This window comes from Chiloscyllium plagiosum, unplaced genomic scaffold (genome assembly GCF_037043375.1).
Source record: "Chiloscyllium plagiosum isolate Xiang-an unplaced genomic scaffold, Cpla_swu_hap1 HiC_scaffold_7, whole genome shotgun sequence".
NCBI classification, from domain to species: Eukaryota; Metazoa; Chordata; class Chondrichthyes; order Orectolobiformes; family Hemiscylliidae; genus Chiloscyllium; species Chiloscyllium plagiosum.
In genome coordinates this window covers 115,797,585-115,819,616 of record NW_028270145.1, presented here as the reverse complement: position 1 = coordinate 115,819,616, position 22,032 = coordinate 115,797,585, and the positions used below count along the sequence as shown (strand labels likewise).

The 22,032-nt window shown below is 42.3% G+C and overlaps 1 protein-coding gene across 1 annotated transcript in view; it reads right to left on the bottom strand.

Annotated features, from left to right (window-relative positions):
* LOC122552049 (desmin-like) overlaps positions 1-22,032 on the bottom strand; it is a 159,422-nt gene that overhangs the window by 5,187 nt on the left and 132,203 nt on the right. The window contains exons 7-8 of the mRNA XM_087988631.1: positions 11,058-11,092; positions 3,902-3,969 (exon numbers count right to left, since the gene is read on the bottom strand). Of these exons, the coding sequence (XP_087844757.1) occupies positions 3,902-3,969; positions 11,058-11,092 (103 nt within the window). The remainder of the gene's footprint in view (positions 1-3,901; positions 3,970-11,057; positions 11,093-22,032) is intronic.

The following is a 22,032-nucleotide window of genomic DNA, read 5'->3' as shown; positions in this document are numbered from 1 at the left end:
CATGCTGTGTGACTCCATGACTCTAAATGTGAGTAAATCCTACCCCTAAGAATCTTCTCCAATACTTTCCTGCCACTGACGTCAGGCTCATCAGCCTGTAATTTCCTGGATCATCCCTGTTGCCCTTCTTAAAGAAACAATGCTGGCTATTCTCCAGTCCTTTGGGCATTTCCTGTGATTAAATGGGTTATAAAGATTTCGTATGAGCCCCAGCAATTTCCTCACCTGCCTCCCTCTGATTCTGGGATAGATCCCATCAGGTGTTGGGAACTTGTCTACCTTAATGCCTTTTAAAACACCCAACACTTTTTTTAATGCTGACATACCCTAGAATATCAACATATCCTTCCCTAGATTCACCAAGTTTCTCCTTTGTGAATACTAATATATTTGTTAAGGACCCACTTCCTCCAGCTTCATACATTAATTTCCTCCCGTGTCATTGACTGGACCTACCCTTTCTTTAGCTAACCTCTTGCTCCTTATATGTATACAAAATACATTGGGATTTTCCTTAATCCTGATCGCAAAGAGGTTTTATAGCCCATTTTAGCCCTCCTAATTCCTTGTTTGAGTTCTTTCCTGCTATCGTTGTAATCTTTGATGGCTTGTTTGTCTTCAGTTTCCTAAACCTTATATATGCCGTTTTCTTTTTGAGTAAGCTCTCGATTTATTTAGTTTTCCTTATCCTTCATTTTCATAGGTCCTGAGCTCTAACCAATGTCCTTTAAAAGATTCCCGCATGCCAGATGTGGATTTACCCTCAAACAGCTGCATTCAATCTACACTGGAAATCTACATTTTCCAGTTCCTGCCTAATATAATGGTAATTAACCTTCCCCAGTTTAATACTTTCACCTGAGGGCTACTCTTGTCCCTATCCATACCGAGCTTAAAATTTAACGGATTATGGTCAGTCTTCCCAAAATACTCCCCTCTTGAAACTTTGATCAAATCTGGTCCCTCTCCTACCCACACACACACACACACACACCTTTCAAGCTCCAGGCACTAAGGTAACATCACCCAGCAAAATACCCCAGTTGTTTTTACATGTTTTTATAATCTGTCCAAGTGGGTTGTGCTTCGGCGGGTTGGTGTGGACTTGTTGGCCAAACGGCCTGTTTCCACACTGTAAGTAATCTAATCTGTTCCTGTATCACTCACTAGCTGTTGGGAGGACTGTAGTACAATTTCAATAAAATGATTGCACCTTTCCTATTCCTGAGCTCTACCTACATGGCCTAGCTGGATAGGCTCTCCAAGGTGTCTTCCCTCAGTATAGCTGTGATATTCTTGCTTATCCGTAATACATCGTCCACACCTCCTTTACATCCATATTTCCCCTGAAACATCTAAATCCTGGATCATTAAGCTGCTGACTTGTCCCTCTCTCAACCAAGTTTCTGTAGTAACTACAATACCATAATTATATGCATTAATCCAAGCTCTAAGTTCATCTGCCTTATTTATCATATTCATCACATTAAAACAAATACACCTCAGATGGCTCTCTGGTCTTGCTGTGTTCAGTAACCTTTCTCTATTTGTTCTTCCTCTCAGTCTTACTGGTCCTATTCTCTGATTCCTCCTTGCTGATTTTACTCTGGTTCTTGTCCCCTTGTCAAACTTGTTTAAACTCTCCTGAGTAGCACTAGCAAGTCTACCTGCCAGGATATCGGTGCCCCTCCAGTTTAGGTGCAACCCATCCTTCTTGTTTAAGTCCCATTTTTCCCAGAAGACATCTCAGTGATATCTTCCTCTTCTTAGCCTCACTAACACAAGACACTGGAAGTAATCCGAGATTACAACCCTAGAGGTCCTGCTTTTCAACTTTGGACCTAACTCCCTTTGCAGGACCTCATCTCTCTTTCTGTCTATGTCATTGGTACCAATAGGGACCAAAACCTCTGGTTGTTCACCACACTGGTACCAACCACTTTGCTAATTTTTCCATGAAGGACAGGTGATATGGAATGGTCCGGCAACTACAAGAAGTAAGTACCTTATCTCTCTTCATGCACTCAGTTTGCAAATCTGGTTCCTGAGCTGCCACCAAGACTATGTCCGTGATCCTGTTCTCAGTCCTGACATCTGAGTTGACTTCTTCCAGATTTCTCCTCCTCTCCCAGGCTGACCTTTACCCATTCCTTTGTTTGCTCAACTGTTGTTCTCTCTCTCTCTAGGCTCCATCTCCACCTATTATTTACTACTTAGAATTCCCACAGGGTGGAAACAGGCTCTTTGGCCCAACAAGTTCACATTGACCCTCCGAAGAGTAACCCACCCTGAACCATTCCCCTACCCTACTACTCTTCATTTCCCCCGAATAATGTGCCTAACCTACACATCCATGAACACTACCAGCAATGTAGCATGGCCAATTCACCTAACCTGCACATCTTTGGATTGGACTTTCCCCTCCCTCACCCCACCTTCAGCATATATACCAACGTTTTCCTAGCTACAATCAGTTCTGAAGAAGGATCACTGGACCCAAAATGTTAACTCTGCCTGGTGCTGCAAATATATGGAAATAATACTGTTTACACAAGTACTTTACTGTTTTACATTACTATTTGCATAAGAAAGAAATGCCTTTGGAACTGTTGGGGAAGTCAAACTCCAATGTTCATTTGCTTTTCCATATGCAAAGACTGCAGAACCGAACTGCTTTAGTGACTATGTGTGCATATAAAGATAATGTTAAGAATAAAGTATAATTTTGAAGTAAAAGTATTTCTCTCCATAGATTCTGCTAGACATGCTGAGATTTCCAGCAAAAGCTGTTTTTGTTCCTTTTCTCCTGACAATCAACAATGAGTTTACGGTCATCATTCAACTCTTAATTCCAGAGTTTATTAAATTCAAATCCCACCATCTGCCATGGCAGGATTCAAACCCAAGTGCCCCAGTGGTTCTCTGGATTAACAGTCCAGTAATAAAACAATAGGCCATGCCTATCTTTGTAGCAGGAGAGAGATGATAGTAAGTTATTAGCCTATAGATGATGACGCCACTGAGGAACAGTGTTTCTTGTGAAACACCATAAAAAACAGTGTGGGACTGAGAGAAGCTATAACCTCATTTCAATCAATTTCAAACCTTCTCTATACATTTATTTGAATGGACAAACACTGCCTTGATTTAATAAAGAGCAAACATAAAATATTAAGAGTGGGGAAGTATGAAAGAAAAAAACTTCCCCAGTTATACATTTCAAGGTTCTGTTTAAAAATGGAGCCTATCCCAATGGCAGACCCTTCTATACTGGTCCAAGTGCTTCATGAGTTAAAACACTTTCTTCCCATGACAAATGGCTCAGGTAATACTCTACTTCTCCCACTTCTCAAAATCTTCCAGCAGAATATTGTCCCTACTTCTACCAATGTCACTGGTAGAGCACATCAACTCATCCTCCCCTTTAACTCTAATTTCATCAACTGCAGGAGATGCCTTTAACCCTGGCTTCGGGTAGGTAACACAACTTTTGGAGTTCCTTGACATGGCTGCAGAGAATAGTGTATTCCTGTCTGTTCCCTGTCTGTACTGTCTCCTAATATTACGATGTTCCTTTTCACTTCCAGAACTTGAATGGTATCTGCAGTCGAGTGCAATGATGAGTTTTCACACCCATTCTGCAGTCCATGCTCTCTCCTGCAGACATAACAAGTATCTTGCACTTAACTGAACAATGTTGACAGCTGAGGCTCCACTATCATTATGTGCTGGATCTTTATTCCTGATTATCTGAAGTCATACCCTTTAATTCACTAAAAATGTGAGTGTCTAGAACAAAGCATCCAGGGTACTCACCAACCCCCTGATACTCACAGTGTATGCAGCTCAGCCCTCAGCTCAGCAATTTTGAACCAAACTGCCTATTATTTTAAAATCTCACCTCAGATTCCTTGTCTTCATCAGAAGAGGACATGATGCATGTTTCAGTTGTGTCTCTAGGTTCAGCTTCTGGAAAGGTAATATTATTAAAATGTTATTCATTACATAAAAATATTTGTATATTTTGAAACACTTACCTGATATTTGTATCGAATTACAGAAATCTTTAATATGATTCACTTTCCATTATTTTTGTATTTTAATGTACTCACCTAGTAGAGCAGTTTATTTCATTCACTTGAGGGACGTGGGTATTGCTAGCCGGGCCAACAGTTATCTCCCATCCCGAGTTGCCATTGAGAAAATGGTGATAGCTGCCTTCTTGAACTGCTTAGTCCATGTGCTGTAGATTGACTCACAATGTCCTTGGGGAGGGAATTCCAAGATTTTGATCCAGTGACAATGAAGGAACACAATATATTTCTGAGTCAGGATGGTGAGTGGCTTAGGTGGTGGTGAACTTGCAGGTGGTGGTGTTCCCATGTATCTGTTGCCCTTAACCTTAGAGATGAAAGGATTTTTGGTGAATTTCTGAACTGCATTTTGTAGATAGTACATACTGCTGCTACTGAACATTAGTGGTGGAGAGAATGGATGTTTGTAGATGTAGTGCCAATTAAGCAGAGTGCTTTGTCCTAGATGTGTCAAGCTTCTTGCCTGTTGTTGGAGCTGTGGCCATCCAAGCAAGTGGAGAGTATTCCATCACACTCCTGACTTGTGCTTTGTAGATGGTGCTTTGGGCCACCCGGACGAACCAACCCAATCACCCTGTAGCACAGCATTTCAACTCCCCCTCCCACTCCACCGAGGATATGCAGGTCATTGGACTCATCCACCGCCAAACCACAACAACGCGACGGTCGGAGGAGGAGCGTCTTATCTTCCGACTGGGAACCCTCCAACCACAGGGGATGAACTTGGACTTCACCAGTTTCTTCATCCCCCCTCCCCCCACCTTGTCTCAGCCGAATCCCTCCAGCCCGGCACCGCCTTCCTGACCTGCAGTCTTCTTCTTGACCTCTCCGCCTCCACCCTACTCCGACCTATCACCTTCACCTTGACCTCTTTCCACCTATCACATTTCCAACGCCCCTCCTCCAAGTCCCTCCTCCCTACCTTTTATCTTCTCCTGCTGAACACTCTCTGCTCATTCCTGAAGAAGGGCATGTGCCCGAAACGTCGAATCTTCTGTTCCCTAGATGCTGCCTGACCTGCTGTGCTGTTCCAGCAATAAAGTTTCAGCTTTGTAGATGGTGGACAGGCTTTGGGGAGTCAGGATGTGGGGGATTCAGTGATTATAACACCATTGAATGTCAAGGGGTAGTGATTAGATTGTTTCTTATTGGTGATGGTCACCATCCTGGCATTTGTGTGGCACAAATGTTACTTGCCACTTGTCAGCACAAGTCTGGATATTATCCAGATCTTGTTGCACTTGAACATGGACTGCTTCTGTATCTGAGGAATGGTCATTGATGAAGCAGCTGAAGGTGTTTGGGCCTAGGACTACTCTTAGGAATCCCTGCAGAGATGGCCTGGAGCTAAGACTGATATCCAAAAACCACAAACGTCTTCCTATGCACCGGAATGACTCCAATAATTTCAGGGCTTTTATTCAGGCTCCTTGATGCACTGTTGTATATGAATCATATACATGATTTGGATGAGAAGTTAAGAAGCATTGTTAGTAAGCTTGTGGATGTCACCAAAATTGATGGTATAGTGAACAGTGAAGAAGGTAATCTAAGATTACAAAGGGATTTTGATCAATTGGGCCAAGAGGCTGAGGAGTGGCAGATGGAGTTTAATTTGGATAAATGCGAGGTATTGCATTTTGGTAAAACAAACAAGGGCAAGGACTTATACCTATAATAGTAGGGCTCTGGGGTGTGTTGTCAAACAGGGAGACCTAAGGGTTCAGTTACATAGTTCTTTGAAACTTCCACTGCAGGTAGACAAGGTCATTAAAAAGGTGTTTAGCATGCTTGCTTTCATTGCTCAGACCATTAGTGTAGAAGTTGAGGTTGTACAGGACATTGGTGAGTTGAAGTACTATGTGCAGATCTGGTTGCCCTGCTATAGGAAGGATATTATTAAACTGGCAAGAGTTCAGAAAAGATTTACGAGTTGCTGGGACTTGAGCGTTTGAGTTATAAGAAGGGGCTAGAAAGGCTTTTTTAACTGGAGCACAGGATGTTGAGGGGTGACCTTGTAGAGATTTATAAAATCATGAGGGGCATAGATAATGTGAATAGCAAAGGTCTTTTCTTTAGGGTGGGGAAGTTCAAAGCTAGGAGGTATATTTTGAAGGTGAGAGGAGAAAACTTTAAAAGGGACCTGAGGAGAAACTCTTTCACAGTGCGAGTGGTTTGTATGTGGAATTAACTGCCAGAGGAGGTGGTAAATGCAGGTACACTTACAACATTTAAAAGTAATTTGGTCAGGTACATGTATAGGAAATGTTTAGAGGGACATACGCCAAATCCATGCAAATGGGACTAGTTTAGAATGGGAAACTTGGTAAGCATGGATGAATTGGACCAAAGGGTCTCTTTCCATGCTGTGTGACTCTATGACTATAAATGTGGTCCTGAAGTCAAGGGCTGTAACTCTCAAATCATGTTTGGAATTCAGTTCTTTTGTCCATGTTCGAACCATGGCTGTAATGAAGTCCTGAGCTGGTGGAACCCAAACTGGACGTCACTGAGCAGGTTATTGCTGAACAGGTGCTGCTTGGTAGCACTGCTGATGACACCTTCCATCACTTTACTGATGATCGAGAGTAGACAGATGGTGTGGCAATAGGCCAGGTTGGATTTGTCCTGCTTTTTGTGACACACCAGGGCAATTTTCCCCATTGTTGGATAGATGTGAGTGTTGTAACTTTACTGGAAGAGCTTAGCTAAGGATGTGGCAAGCATGTCTTCAGTACTATTGCTGGAATGTTGTCAGGGCCCATAGCCTTTGCAGTATCCAGTGACTCCAAATATTTCTCAATATCATATGGAGTGAATTAAACTGGCTTAAGACTGGTATCTGATGCTGGGGACCACTGGAGGATGGCGAGATGGATCACTTGACATTTCTGGCAGAAGATTGCTGCAAATGCTTCAGCTTTACCTTTTGCTCTGATGTGCTGGGCTCTTCCATCAGTGAGGATGGGGATATTTGTGGAACCCCCCCTTCAATGAATTATTCGACTGTCCACCACTATTCATGAATGGATGTGGCAGGAACTGCAGAACAGGTCTCAACTGTTGAGATTGCTGAACTCTATTACTTGTTGCTTATGCTGTTTCACATACAAGTAGTCCTATTTGGTAGCTTCACCAGGTTATCATGTCATTTTTAGGTATTCCTAGTAATCCTCCTGGCATGCTTCCCTGCATTCTCCACTGAACCAGGATTGATCCGCTGGCTTAAAAATGTGTTGCTGGAAAAGCGCAGCAGGTCAGGCAGCATCCAAGGAGAAGGAGAATCGACGTTTCGGGCATAAGCCCTTCTTCATTCCTGAAGAAGGGCTTATGCCCTAAACGTCGATTCTCCTTCTCCTTGGATGCTGCCTGACCTGCTGCGCTTTTCCAACAACACATTTTTAAGCTCTGATCTCCAGCATCTGCAGTCCTCACTTTCTCCTAGTTGATCCGCTGGCTTGATGGTAATGGTTGAGTGGGGGATATGACAGGCCATGAGGTTACAGATTGTGCTGGAGTAAAGTTCTGCTGCTGTTGATGGCCCATAGCACGCAATGGGTGCCTAGCCTGAATTGTTAGACCTGTTCAAAGTCTGTCCCATTTAGCATGGTGATTGTGCCACCCAATGTGATGAAGGTTATTCTCAATGTGAAGGCAGGTCTTTGTCTCCACAAGACTATGCAGTGGTCACCCTTACTGAAACAACCACTGACAGATGTATGTGCTGCTGGCAGATTACTAAGGATGAGGTCAAGTATCTTGTTGGTTCCCTCACCACCTGCCACAGACCCAGTCTAGCAGCTATATACTTTAGGATGTGACCAACTCTATCAGTATTGCTTCTGTGAGCCACTTTGGTGGTGGTTATTGAAATCCTTCACCCCATTTTGTACCTTTGCCATCCTCAATTGTTACTCCAAGTGTTGTTCAATACGGAGGAGTGCTGATTCATCAGTCAAGGGAGGACACCACACAGTAATCAGCAGGAGGCTTCCTTGTCCATGTTTAACCTTAAGACATGAGACTTTGTAGAATCTGGAAACAATGTTGAAGGCAAGTCCCTCCCGACTGTACATCACTGTGCCATCACCTCTGCTGGGTCTGTCCTACCAGTGATTCAGGTCATATCCAGGGATGGTGATGGTGGGACATTGTCTGTAAGGTATCATTCCCTCAGTATGACTATGTCAGGCTGTTGATTGACTAGTCTATGCGATGGCTATCCCAACTTCAGCACTGGTCCCTCGAATTAGAATTTGTTTTTTTTTGTCACACGTATTCATTTAAGTAGTGAAAAGTTTACAAAGTCACTGCTTACAGCACCATTTTAGGTACAAAGGTACCTAGGTACAGAGTTTATGAATACATTAGAAAACTAAAGAAATAAAAAAGCCCAGCATTTCAGACCTTTGTGGCATTTTAGGTACAAAAGGTATCAAGGGACAAAATGTTAGGATTACACTGTCACCAGATGTTGGTAAGGAAGGCTTTCCACGGTTTAGAGGGCTGTTTCTGCCATTGTCTTTTCTGGTGCTTAAGTTGATGCCAGATGGTCTGGTCTGTATTAGACTTTGTTGTACTGATACAACTGCGTGGCTTGCTAGGCCCTTTCAGAGGGCAGTTGAGAGACGTCCATATTGCTATGGGGTCTGGAGTCACATGCGGGTCAGACCAAGTAAGAATAGCAGATTTCCTTCCCTAAAGAACATGAGTGAATCAGATTGATTTTTCAACAATCAACAGTGGTTTCATGCTCATCATTAGATTCTTAGATCCAGATATTCATTGAATGACTAAATAGCCTAATTCTGTTCCTAAACTTTATGTGATAGGATTCAAACCCAGCTCCTCAGATCATTAGCTGCGTTTCTGGCTTAACAGTCTAAAGATAATACCAGTAGGTTATTGTCACCCCTAATCTTCTGTAATAATATTTGATGTTAAGTTTGTAGTCACAGTCTTTATAGACACAGCCAAGTCTGGAGAATGTAAGACAATATCTGATTCTTTACTGTTCCCTCATGAATTGAAGATTCATGCTGAAATGATTATTGGCTCCTCCTACAAGCCTCCAGGTGAATAGCAATGAGAAACACTGTGATCCAATTTAGAGGAGAAGAGGATAAATGAGTGTTTGTATTATGAGTCCTTGTTAATGATCTAATGATTGAATAGTCTGATTGGAAGGCTATCATTCTCAAAGGAGGCAAAACAGAAACGGTTATTATTGCTGTTAAAGATTGTATCTGCACACTTATGAAATATCAACTGATGTGATTTAATCCTCAGCAATTCTTCATGGGCAATAACAGTGTCTAACCTGCATCATCCGACCAACAGGGAAAACTGGCACACCAGATTTTAATCTCCAGGCATACTAACACTGCAGATAGTTTAGTATTGGTTCCAGATTTTGGAAAGGTTCACTGGCAAGAACTAAACTGGTAGGTTGGAAAGCGTGCTAGGCCAGAAGAATCTTGGGTCTGATGAAGGGTGATTGGACCCGAAATTTTAACTTAGCTTTCTTTTCACAGATGCTGCAAGAACTGCTGAGTTTCTCCAGCTATTTCTGTTTTTGTTGAAGAAAAATCTATGATGGACAGATATTGTACGTTCCTTCAATAAAGAGTACACTTAATGAAGCGAAACCAAACTGACATCAAAAGGAAATAGCATACTGAATAGAATAATAGTAACTGTTAAAATAGGGAAAAATATAAGGCACCATTAAGTGGTAAATCAGCAATGATAATTGTTTTTCATTTATACCTGAAACGAGAGATTCTTTACTCAGTGAGTTCATGGAATGCCCTGCCAGTAGCAGTGGTGGACTCTCCCTCTTTATGGGCATTTAAACGGGCATTGGGTAGGCATATGGAGGATAGTGGACTAGTGTAGGTTAGGTGGGCTTGGATCGGCGCAACATCGAGGGCCAAAGGGCCTGTACTGCGCTGTATTTTTCTATGTTCTATGTTCTATTAGAGGAGCAAATATTTTGCATTTATTTTACAATTGAAGATCTTGCTAAGGTGTCAGTTGTGATAGATATACCTCTAAAGTGGATTCCACAGAAACAATGCTGAAATTGTCTCATTCAGGATCATGAAAACTTCTTACAGAGCCATAAATTAGCTCCATAACATTAATCGCCCATGTCTTAGCTCCCCTTAACACTAGAATGCAAAGTGAGAGGTCATCCTAATGAACACATTGCAAGTTGACGCTCTGGTTCCCCTCCTGCCTAGAAAACATTTGAATCTTTTTTCCATGGGTCCTTTTTATAAAAGGCACGGAATAAAATTTTGGACAAGTGGATAGGCCTACAATGGATACCATTTTCATTAATGATCAAAGAAGTAAGGCTATTGGACTATGAACCCACTAGAAGCATGCCACGCCAAGGCTCTGGATGTCTGGATGTTTCCACACTGGTCATGTCTCTTCTTGTTTCATGACTTGCAACAAATGAAGGCTTCACTTCCTACATAATTTTGCAGAAATGTTTGAGAAGGGTCAGGCCTTGACATACTAGGTCACAGACTGGTTTAGACATTGTGCTTCTACTGGTAGCTATGACACAGTTGATAGAAAAATCATGGATTTTTGGTTTTGTGGATTTCATTTTAAAATCAAGAGGAAAATTACGAGCAAGTATCATGGACTTTCCAGATATGTAATCTTGAAAGAATTGGATCAAAACGCACATGGCACATAAGTTAAACTTGCAGTTGAATTATAGGCAACACAAGAAGAAAGTTTTGATAACCTGGTCCACAGTGTCCTGTATATCCTAAACAAAACAGTTTTGCAGGGACATCATTCTATGCAAGGTGCCCTGCCCACCACCACAACAGGCATTCTGGCTAATCCTAGATATGTGTGGTCAATACATCAGATGTTAAAAATATTAATGCAATTCATAACCTGAGTTTAACATCAAACTGACTTTAAAGTTATACGCACCTTTGTCAGTTATAGAGGGTTGAGAAGTATAGTCCCTAGAAAACAATAATACGCAAATCAGTTTAACATTTTAATAAATTCACTAAAATGCTAAGTTTAGTTTTTCTCATTCTTTAAACTGTTATTTCCCTTTTACGGTAAATAACTCAAGCAAGCTAACAAGGAACCAGAAAAGCAGTTTTACCTTTAAATATTCTGGTCTCCCTGCTATAGGAAGGATATTGTGAAACTTGAAAGGTTTCAGAAAAAGATTACAAGGATGTTGCCAGTGTTGGAGGGTTTGAGCTATAAGGAGAGGCTGAATATGCTGGGGCTATTTTCCCTACAACATCAGAGGCTGAGGGATGATTTTATAAAAGTTAATAATAGCATGAGGGGCATAAATATGGTGAATAGCAAAGGTCTTTTTCCTAGTGTAGTGGATTCCAAAACTAGAAGACATAGGTTTAAGGTGAGAGGAGAAATATATAGAAGGGGCCTAAGGAGCAATTATTTCACGTAGAGGATGGTGCGTGTGTGGGATGAGCTTCCAAAGAGGCTGGTACAATTACAACATTTAATAAGCATCTGGATGTGTAAACGAATAGGGAAGGTTTAGAAGGATATGAGCCAAATGCTGGCAAATGGGACTAGATTAATTTAGGATATCTGGTTGACATGGACCAGTTGTATCAAAGGGTTGTTTCCATGCTGTACAACTATATGACTCTATAATCTATCTAAATGAATACATTTCATCACATAAGTCAGTCTCTATCAATCATCTTCATTTGTCATCATAGTCTTACAATAAGGCTGCTCTCCCATTGAAGACAGACAATGGTAGTGGTTTAACCCAAGAGTCACCACACCTCAAGGGAGGGGAAAGATTGAGAAAGAGTATCCTTCCTGGTAACATTAGTTGGTGCAGGAACTGAATCCGAGCTATTGGTATTACTATGCATCACAAACCAACGGTCCAGTCAACTGAGCTCACAAATCCCCACACTTGACAACAGGTGGAAGTGTAGTAGATGAATACATGAAAGCACCAGAATTTTAATTTATATTGTCTATTTCAAAAAGATGTAGGACAATAATCTTTTAAAAATGCTCAGTACTTAAGAGCAATGTTAGAAATAAAGATATTTAAAAAAAATAAAAACATGCATGAATATAACTGAGCAAATTTTGTGACTGGTGAAATTCAGCTTGTAGAACATTTCTGTGTTTTTTAAGCATAGCATTACACTCAATAGAATATGTACCACAACAATTCTCGATATTGGTGGGTCACTGGGAGATTTTGATTGTTCCAAGTGTTATGGACCAGACCAGGCCCACTCAGATATTTTAAGAAGGTAGCCTAGTCCCTAACGTAAACTTAGAACAACGTAACACTATTGGAAAACTTAACTAAACAACAGATATAGCAAGTATTACTAATTAACTTTTCCAATAGAGTAATTTCCCATAAATACACCTCTTGGCAAAAAGGCAAATTCAGACACATTCTCACACACAGTTCTCCAATCCAGGAGGAAAAAACATCAAGAGAAAATTTAGAGACAGTAGCAGCCAGGAGACATTTACTGAAGCTTCCAATTCCTTTGAGAACCCAACAGCTTCTGAAGCTACTGAAAACCAAAACCCAGAAATCCTGATCTGTGAGAGCTGGCCACATCCATTCAGGCTGTTAAACAAAAACCCAAGACCTTCCAAGCTGTAAACTCAAGTGGTTTTGGTAGACTACTCAGTGCCTCTGCCTTACAATCTCTCTTCAAAAAAGAATTTAGGACAAAATAACCTCTTAAAGCCACAGCATCGTCACACATGTAGAATTCCTCATGTTTCCAGGTGTCACAGTTCAGTGAAGCAAGATACTGAGATGTGAGTGACTGCTACTGAACTATGGGAAAACTCAAGTAACCTCGTGGGCGGCACGGTGGCACAGTGGTTAGCACTGCTGCCTCACAGCACCAGAGACCTGCGTTCAATTCCTGCCTCAGGCGACTGACTGTGTGGAGTTTGCACGTTCTCCCCGTGTCTGCGTGGGTTTCCTCCGGGTGCTCCGGTTTCCTCCCACAGTCCAAAGATGTTCAGGGTCAGGTGAATTGGCCATGCTAAATTGCCCGTCGTGTTAGGTAAGGGGTAAATGTAGGGGTATGGGTGGGTTTCGCTTTGGCGGGTCGGTGTGGACTTGTTGGGCCGAAGGGCCTGTTTCCACACTGTAATGTAATCTAATCTAATCTCTTCCTGAGGTCCCCATCTTCAAAGAGCCAGACTTATTATATTTCAATTCATTCGATGTGGTATCAAGAAACTGTACCGAAGGCACAGGTTAAAGCACAAATCCCTGACTTTCTGGTTGCAGTATTAAAGTCTGGTTGCTTCAAGTACATTATACTGACAGCTACCTAACAATATGGAAAGTTGTCTGGGCATGTTATGTTCACAAACAAAATGGAAAAATCCCAAGTGACTAAATACTGTTTTCCATCGTTGTGCTCTCAATCACCAGCAAAGTGATTTAAGGGATCATTGATAGTGCTAGCAAAAAGCACTTGCTCGTCAATAACCTGCTCACTGATGCTCAGTCTGCTTTCCAGCAAGGCCAATCAGCCTCAGATCTCATTACATAATTGGCTCAAACATACAGAAAATATCTGAATATCAGAGGTAACATGAACATGATTATTATCATATCAAGGCAATATCTGAATCAGTGGTTTTGTACGATTCCTATTATTTCTTCATAGGTTATGGAGTCTAGCATCTCTGGCTGTACCAGCCTCCTTGGGAAGCTGAACGCATCCTGCCAGAATACTGAGGAACACAGTGACAACTTGTGAATCTTGTGGAACTCCTTGTCCCAGAGCGCAGTGGAAGCAGAAACTACCAACAGATTCAACAGTCAGTCTTACATCGGTGGTGGGCAAATTATTGGAGAGGATTCTGACAAACAGGATTTATGATAATTTGGAAAACCATACCTTGATAGTCAGCATGGCTTTGTGAGGGGAAGGTCATGTATCACCAGCCTTACTGAATTCTTTGTGGATGTGACAAAATCTACATTGAAGGGACAGCAGTGGATGTGGTGTATATGATTTTAGCAAAGTGCTCGATAAGGTTCAGCTTGGTAGGCTCATTCAGAAAGTAAGGAGACATGGAACACAGGGAAATTTGGCTGTCTGGATACAGAATTGGCTGGCCCATAGAAGGCAGAAGGTGGTGGTAGATGGAAAGTATTCAGCCTGGAGCTCAGTGAGCAGTGGTGTTCCGCAGGGATCAGTTCTGGGACCTCTGCTCTGTGATTTTTATAAATGACTTGGACGACGAAGCGGAAGGGTGGATCAGTAAGTTTGCCGATGACACAAAGGTTGGTCGAGTTGTGAATGGTGTGGCGGGCTGTTGTAGGTTGCAACAGGACATTTACAGTAGGCAGAGATGGGCTGAGAAGTAGCAGATGGAGTTCAACCTGGAAAAGTGTGAAGGGATTCATTTTGGAAGTTCAAATTTAAATGCAGATTACAGGGTTATTGGCAGGATTCTGGGCGGTGTGAAGGAACAGAGGGATCTTGGGGTCCAAGTCCATAGATCCCTTAAAGTTGCCAAGAAGGTGTATGATGTGTTGGCTTTCATTAGCAGGAGAATTCCTCCGGGTGCTCCAGTTTCCTCCCACAGTCCAAAGATGTGCAAGTCAGGTGAATTGGCCATACAAAATTGCCCGTAGTGTTAGTTAAGTGGTAAATGTAGGGGTATGGGTGGGTTGCGCTTCGGCGGGTCGGTGTGGACTTGTTGGGCCAAAGGGCCTGTTTCCACACTGTAATGTAATCTAATCTAATTAAGTTTAAGAACTGCGAGGATATGCTGCAGCTCTACAGAGCCCTGGTTAGAACACACATGGAATATTGTGTTCAGTTCTAGAAGCTTTCGAGAGGGTGCAGAGGAGATTTAGTAGGATGCTGCCTGGGCTGGAGGGCATGTCTTAAGAAGAAAGGTTGAGGGAGCTAGGGCTTTTCTCATTGGAGTGAAGAAGGGTGAGAGGTGACTTGATAGAGGTACACAAGATGATGAGAGGCATAGATAGAGTGGATAGCCAGAGACTTTTTCCCAGGGCGGAATTGGCTATCATGAGGGGGCATAATTATAAGGTGATTGGAGGAAGGTTGAGGGGAGATGTCAAAGGTAGGTTCTTTACACAAAGAGTGGTAGATGCATGGAACACACTAGTATCTGACTAGTAGAGTCAGATACATTAGGGACATTGAAGTGACTCTTGGATAGGCACATGGATGATAGTAAAATGAAGGGTATATCGGTTAGTTTGACCTTAGAGTAGGATAAAAGGTTGGCACAACATCAAGGGCCTGTACTGTGCTGTACTGTTTTATGTAATAGGTATTAGAGAGAAAACTCTCGATGGTTGGAGTCATAAGCATCAAAATGGCTATGGTTATACAGTCAAACAACATGGAAACAGGCCTTTTGGTCCAATGTGCCCATGTACACTAGGTTTCCTAAACTAACTAATCCCATTTGTCTGCATTTGGCCTATATCCTTCTAAACCTTTTCTATCCACAAGATAAAGTTCAAAATTGAAGGCATTAGACAGGAACTTTCAAAAGTTGTTTTGAGGAGGCTGTTTGCAGGTAAAGGGGCATCAGACAAGTGGGAGGCTTTCAAAAAACAAAATAATGAGAGTTCAGGCCAGTATGTTCCTATCAGTGTGATAGGCAAGGCTGACAGGAGTAGGGAACACTGGATGATTAGAGATATTGAAGATGATCAAGAAAAAAGAAACATCTGTCAGGTAGAGGCAGCTTGGTGTCAAGTGAATCCCTTGAGGAGTATAAGGTTGCAGGAATACACTTAAAAGGGAAATTAGGAGGGCGAAAAGAGGACATGAGATGCATTTTGCAGATAAGGTAAAGGAGAATCCAAAGTGATTCTGCAATTATATTAACGGCAAAAGAGTAACCAGGAAGAGAAAGGGCCGCTTAAAGATCAATGAGGTTGTGTACGTGAGGAGCCACAGAAAGGTGAGTGAGATCCAAGACGAATATTTCTTAACAGCATTTACCATGGAGAAAGACATGAAAGCTAGGGAACTTGGGGAAATAAATAGTGGTGTCGAGAAGAGGTGGTGTTGGAGGTCTCAAAACAGATCAAGGTAGATAAATCTCTGGGATCTTATCAAATGTATCCCAGGATATTGTGGGAAGCTAGGGAAGAAATTTCAGGAGTTGGTGGAGGTACTTGTATCATTCACAGCCACAGGTGAGGTGCCACAAGACTGTACGGTATTTAATGATGTGCCATTATTTAAGAAAGGTTGCAATGAAAATCCAGGGAACTACAAACTGTGAGCCTCACATCTGCGGTGGAAAGGTTGTTGAAGGGGATTCTGAGATACAGGATCTACATGCATTTGGAAAGGCAAGGACTGATTAAGCGTAGTTAACATGGCTTTGGGTGTTGGAAATTATGTCTCACAAACTTGAGTGAGTTTTTCGAAGAGGCGACCAAGAATATAGATGAAAGCAGTGTGATAGACGTGGTCTACATGGACTTTAGCAAGGCCTTCAACAAGGCTCTGCATGGTAGACTGATTAGTAAGGTTGGATTACACACAATCCAGGAAGAGCTAGTCAACTGGATACAAAATTGGCTTGATGGTAGGACACAGAAGGTGGGATGGTTGAGGGTATTCTTCAGATTGAAGGCCTGTGACCAGCGGTGTGCTGCAAGGATCCGTGCTGGATCTACTGTTGTTCATCATTTATATAAACAATATAGGAAGTGTGTTTATTAAATTTGCAGATGACACCAGAATTGGTGGGATGGTGGAGGGTGAAGAAAATCATCTGAGTACAACGGGATCTTGAGTAACTGGGCCAGTGGAATGGCCAATAGAAATTAATTTAGATAAATGCGAGGTGTTGCTTTTTGTTAAGACAAGCCAGGGCAGGACTCACACATTTAATGATAGGGCCCTGGGAAGTGTTGTTGAACAGAGAGATCTAGGGATGCAGGTACATAGTTCCGTGAAAGTGATGTCAAAGGCAATCATCTTCACTCCACAGTATTGCATCAGGTGTGCCTCAAGGAGTACCTTAGATTCGACCATCTTAAGTTGCCTCGCCAACGACTTTATTTCCATCATAAGATCAGATGTACAGATGTTCAATGATGCATTCACAAATTATATTGAAGAGAGAGTTCTAAGACTTTAACTAATGACAATGAAGGGACGGTGATATATTTTGAAATCAAGATGGTGAGTGGCTTGGAGGGTACAGGTCGTTCTGCTATAACGTAACAGTTGTGCCCCTCTGCAACCTCACACTATAGAAAATCATGCTATGGAAAACCGCTACAGAAAATCGCTCTGTAGAAGATTGGCAACAGAAAATCATTATATTGGTTCAGCAGAAAGTCTGTGTTATCCAAACAATGGCCACAATTCGTCAATCTCGTTATAACCAATTCGTGCTGATGAAACGCATATTATAATAGAACCACCATTAACCTGCAGATGTTTGTGTTCCCATGTTTCCACTTCTCTTGTCCTTCTAGATGCTTGTGTTCATGGATATGGAATCAAGCTTGTTGAATTTCTTCAGTTACTCATCGCAGGATTTCTAGCCTCTTGTAGTCACAGTATGGCTAGTCCAGTTCCCCAAGGATGGTGTCAATGGGGGATTCAGCAATGGTGTTGCCATTCAATCTTAAAAACATAATAGGGAGCAGAAGTCGGCCATTCAGCCCATCAAATCTGCTTCCCCATTCAAGGAGATTGTGGCTGATCTGGTAATCCTCAACTCCGCTTTCCTATTCTTTTACCAAAACCCTTGACTCCCTTACTGATTAAAAATCTAATCTCTTGAATATATTTATGACTCTGCCAAAACAGCCCTCTGCAGTAAAGAATTCCACAGATTCATTATCCTTTTAAAGAAGTTATTCCACCTCATCTTTGCCTTAAATAACGTCTGGTACTAGATTCTCCCACAAGGGAAACATTTCTGCATCTACCTTGTCAAACCCCCTAAGAATCTTGTATGTTTCAATAAGGTTGCCCCTTATTCTTCTAAACGCCAATGAGTATAGAACCAACGTATGCAATGTCTCCTCATAAGACAGACCATCCCTACGCAGATTAGCCTTATGAACCTTCTCTGGACTGCCTTCCAATACCAGTACACTTCTCTTAGATAAGAGGCCCAAATTTCTGTTCACAATATTCCAACTGTGATCAGATTAGCGCATTCTATACTTTGGCAATACCTCCCTGTTTTTATACATCACTCCTGAAATAACCCCATGAAGGCTGGTATCCTATTACCAAGTCACCTTTTATTTACATACACATAGTTCAAGACACTGACCCAGCCTGCACCTCTAGAGCCAACTCTTATAGAGAGCACAACACTTGACTCTCCTTTTTTTAATTAAACAATTCACAGTTTACAAAACAATTAACATTAACAGCTGTATACAGAGAAACAGCAATTTTACACAGGAGGGTAACGGCAAAGCCAGGCCCCAAACCCTGACATTCAACCGGTTTTCAGAGAAATGAGGACAAACCACCAATCCCACCCTCTTGTTTATACCTGTCAGCCAGGACTCCCTGATTGGACCAGCTTAACAGCCCCAGCCAGGGTATCATATTCTATGAGATCCACCTGGCTGACATCGTTCTAATCACTACATCAACCACTTCCCAAACACTCCAGATCAGGGATGTGGACCTGTTCTTTGTCCTGTAGCTTCTCCTGGGCCATTTTTGCCCCAGGTCTGGTTCCTCCGACTCTGCCTCAGGTACTGGCGGTGTGCACTGGACTGTAATCTGCCTCTTACGCCTGGAGCATCTTGGCCGACACTTCTTCTTCAGGTGTTAATAGCATTGAAGTTGCAACATTTGCTATGTTATCCTCTGAGGTTTCTTTGACACTGAGAGGGAGAACCTAATAGTTCTGACAGCCTTGCTGGCAGTTCGGAGAGCCAGAGGATAGTTTGCTCCTGCCCCGTGTGTGAGATCATAGCTTTCATGTGATCCCTGTGCTTGATTAGGACAGCCTCACCAACATGAACTTTGTACATCGAGGTATCTGACCTTGCATTGGGCATACCTTTTACCCATGCAGGGCTATTCTCATGGCTTCAACTCCAAACTGCATCCCTTGGCACAAACTGTCTCTCATGCTTCAGGGAATCTTGAGTTCGGTATGGCCATTTCGCCCTCCTCCTCAGGTCTGGAAAGATCAGATTTAACTTGGTGCAGAGTCTTTTCTTCATTAGCAATTCTGTAGAAGCTATCCTTGTAGTTGCACGAGGGGCCATCTGATAATCAAATAGGAACTGGTACAGTTTTTAATCAAGTGAAGCTGGAAGCTGTTTCTTTAAGTCTGTCATCAAAGTCTGGACTGCTTTTTCTGACAAACCATTGGACAATGGATGTTATGGAGCTGCTGAATGCCATTCGACTTGAAGAGATACTCAAATTCCCTGCTGGTAAATGATGGCCCATTGTCTGTGACCAACATCCCCTGGAGTCCGTGTATTTCAAAAGACGCTCACAACTTCTCAATTGTCGTCCACATGTTTGACAAATTAACACTGTGCATGTCCAACAACTTTGAATGGGCATCCACAATGACTAAAAATATAAAGCCCATAAAAGAACTGGCATAGTCAATGTGTTACCGAATCCAGGGTTTACCCGGACATTCCCACGAATGTGAGGGCGCTGCTGGCGGTAATTCTTGACCTTGTTAGCACTCTGGGCACTGCTCCACCAATATGACTATGTCTGCATTCAATCTTGGCCACTAGACATAACTTCTCGCCAATATCTTCATTTTGGATTCTCCTGGATGATCCTGATATAGAGTATCTGGCGGTGAACTTCGCTCGGGACAATCACTCTTGCTCCTTATAATGATATGTTGTGGTGGTCTGGTCTCGCTGGGTCCTGAAAGATTTCAATTCTGGATGTGGTGGCCCCTTTGTTTCCCCTATATCCACCAACTGTTCTAATTTTGCCAGGATGGGTTCTTTTTGTGTCCACAGTCTGATGTTGTCAGCGGTGACTATAAGGGTGTCCAGAAAGTTTAAAACCAAAATGGTCTCTTCCAGTGGGGGCACCACCAGTGGTGTGTCTGCCAGTGGGAGATGGCTCAATGCATCTGCATTTGCCAACTGGCCTCCCAGATGGCGTTCCAACTTGTAACTGTATACATTCAGAATAAGAGACCACTACTGAATTTGACCTGAAGCTAGAGGATCCTGGTCCTGTCCTCTTTAAGTACCCCTAGCAGGGACTTGTAGTCCGTTACTATTATAAATTTATCTCTAGAAATGTATTGATGTAGCTTTCTCACACCAAAGATGACCATCAAACCTTTCTTCTCTATCTGGGTGTATGTTCGTTCAGCATCAGCCAAATTCCAATACATCATAGGATGTTCCTCTCCACTGGGCCACCAGTGAGCCAACACTATCCCAAACAGCATTATTTGGGAAGCACTAGCTTTCAGAGCACTGCTCTTTCATCAGGTGGTTGTGGAGTATAAGATCATAAGACACAGAATTTATCGCAGAAGATTACAGTGTCATACATTGATATATTGAACAAACCTGGATTGTTAAGTCTTTCACTTTTTAGAATGGGTTGCAAGTTTCGGTTCATTAATATGTAAATTCCAGAACTTCTTTTAAGTCACCTTCTCGAGATAACAAGGTTTTATAACAAAAGGTGACATCTCAGTTCAGACAATGCATTAAAGGTATGAGGTCAGAGTCTGTCTGTATTCCAATCTTGAGTCAGACTGGTTCTATGTCCAAAGTGGAATTTACAAAATATTACATGAATTGACTGCCTGCAAATAGTGCATTTTGAGCAAAATAGAATATATCTGCAAAATTAATTCTGCAAATACAAATTCACCTCATGTGTGTGTGTGTTTGTGTGTGCACGTGTGTGTGTGTGTGAGCATGTGAGAGAGTGTGTATTTGCATGTGTGGAAGCTTGGTAATGTGTGTTTGTGGGTGTGATGGAGTACAAGCCTGTGAGAGGGTGTGTGAGAGAGAGTGCGTGGGTGTCAGAATAGGGAGTATACATGTGTGTGTCTGTGAGAGAGAGGGTCTGCGTGAGTGTGAAAGAATGTGTGTGTGCGAGAGAGTGTGTAATGTAGTGGGGTCATCTGAAGTGTGGACATAAACTCAAGATCCTGATTGAGGCCATCCTCACGGGTACCGAACTTGGCTATCAGCCTCTGTTCGGCTACTTTGCATTGTTGCCTACCCCGAAGTCCGCCTTGGAGGATGGTCACCCGAAGATCCGAAGCAGAATGTCCCTGACCACTGAAGTGCTCCCCGATTGGGAGGGAACACCCCGTCTGTTGATTGTTGTGCCGTGTCCATTCATCCTATGTCGTAGTGTCTGCTTGGTCTCGCCAATGTACTATGCCTTATGATCTTATACTCCACAACCACCTGATGAAAAAGCAGCACTCCAAAAAACCTGTTGGACTATAACCTGCTGTTGTGTGATTTTTAACTTTGTTCACCCAGTCCAACACCAGCTCCTCCATATCACATCCCAATACCTAATGGTGAGGCATCGCATATCAACACCACATCTCACTTGGGACTGCAGTGTGCTAACACCATAAACGACAATAGCTGCTTCTTAGTTCCCTGAATGCTACATCCTGGCTATGAAATAGTTTCCAAGGCTGACCCTTTTTCAATAGCAGATGTAATTTCCAAAATTCGCTGGACTCTGGGACAGTTCCAGCAGATTGAAAAACAGCCAATGTGACACCACTGTTTAAAAAAGGAGGTGGACAAAAGATGGGGCATTACAGGTTGGTTAGCTTAACTTCTGTAGTGGGGAAAATGCTTGAAACTATCATAAAGTAAGAAATAGCAAGACATCTAGATAGAAACTATCCCATGAGTTAATTAAAGGCAGGCCATACT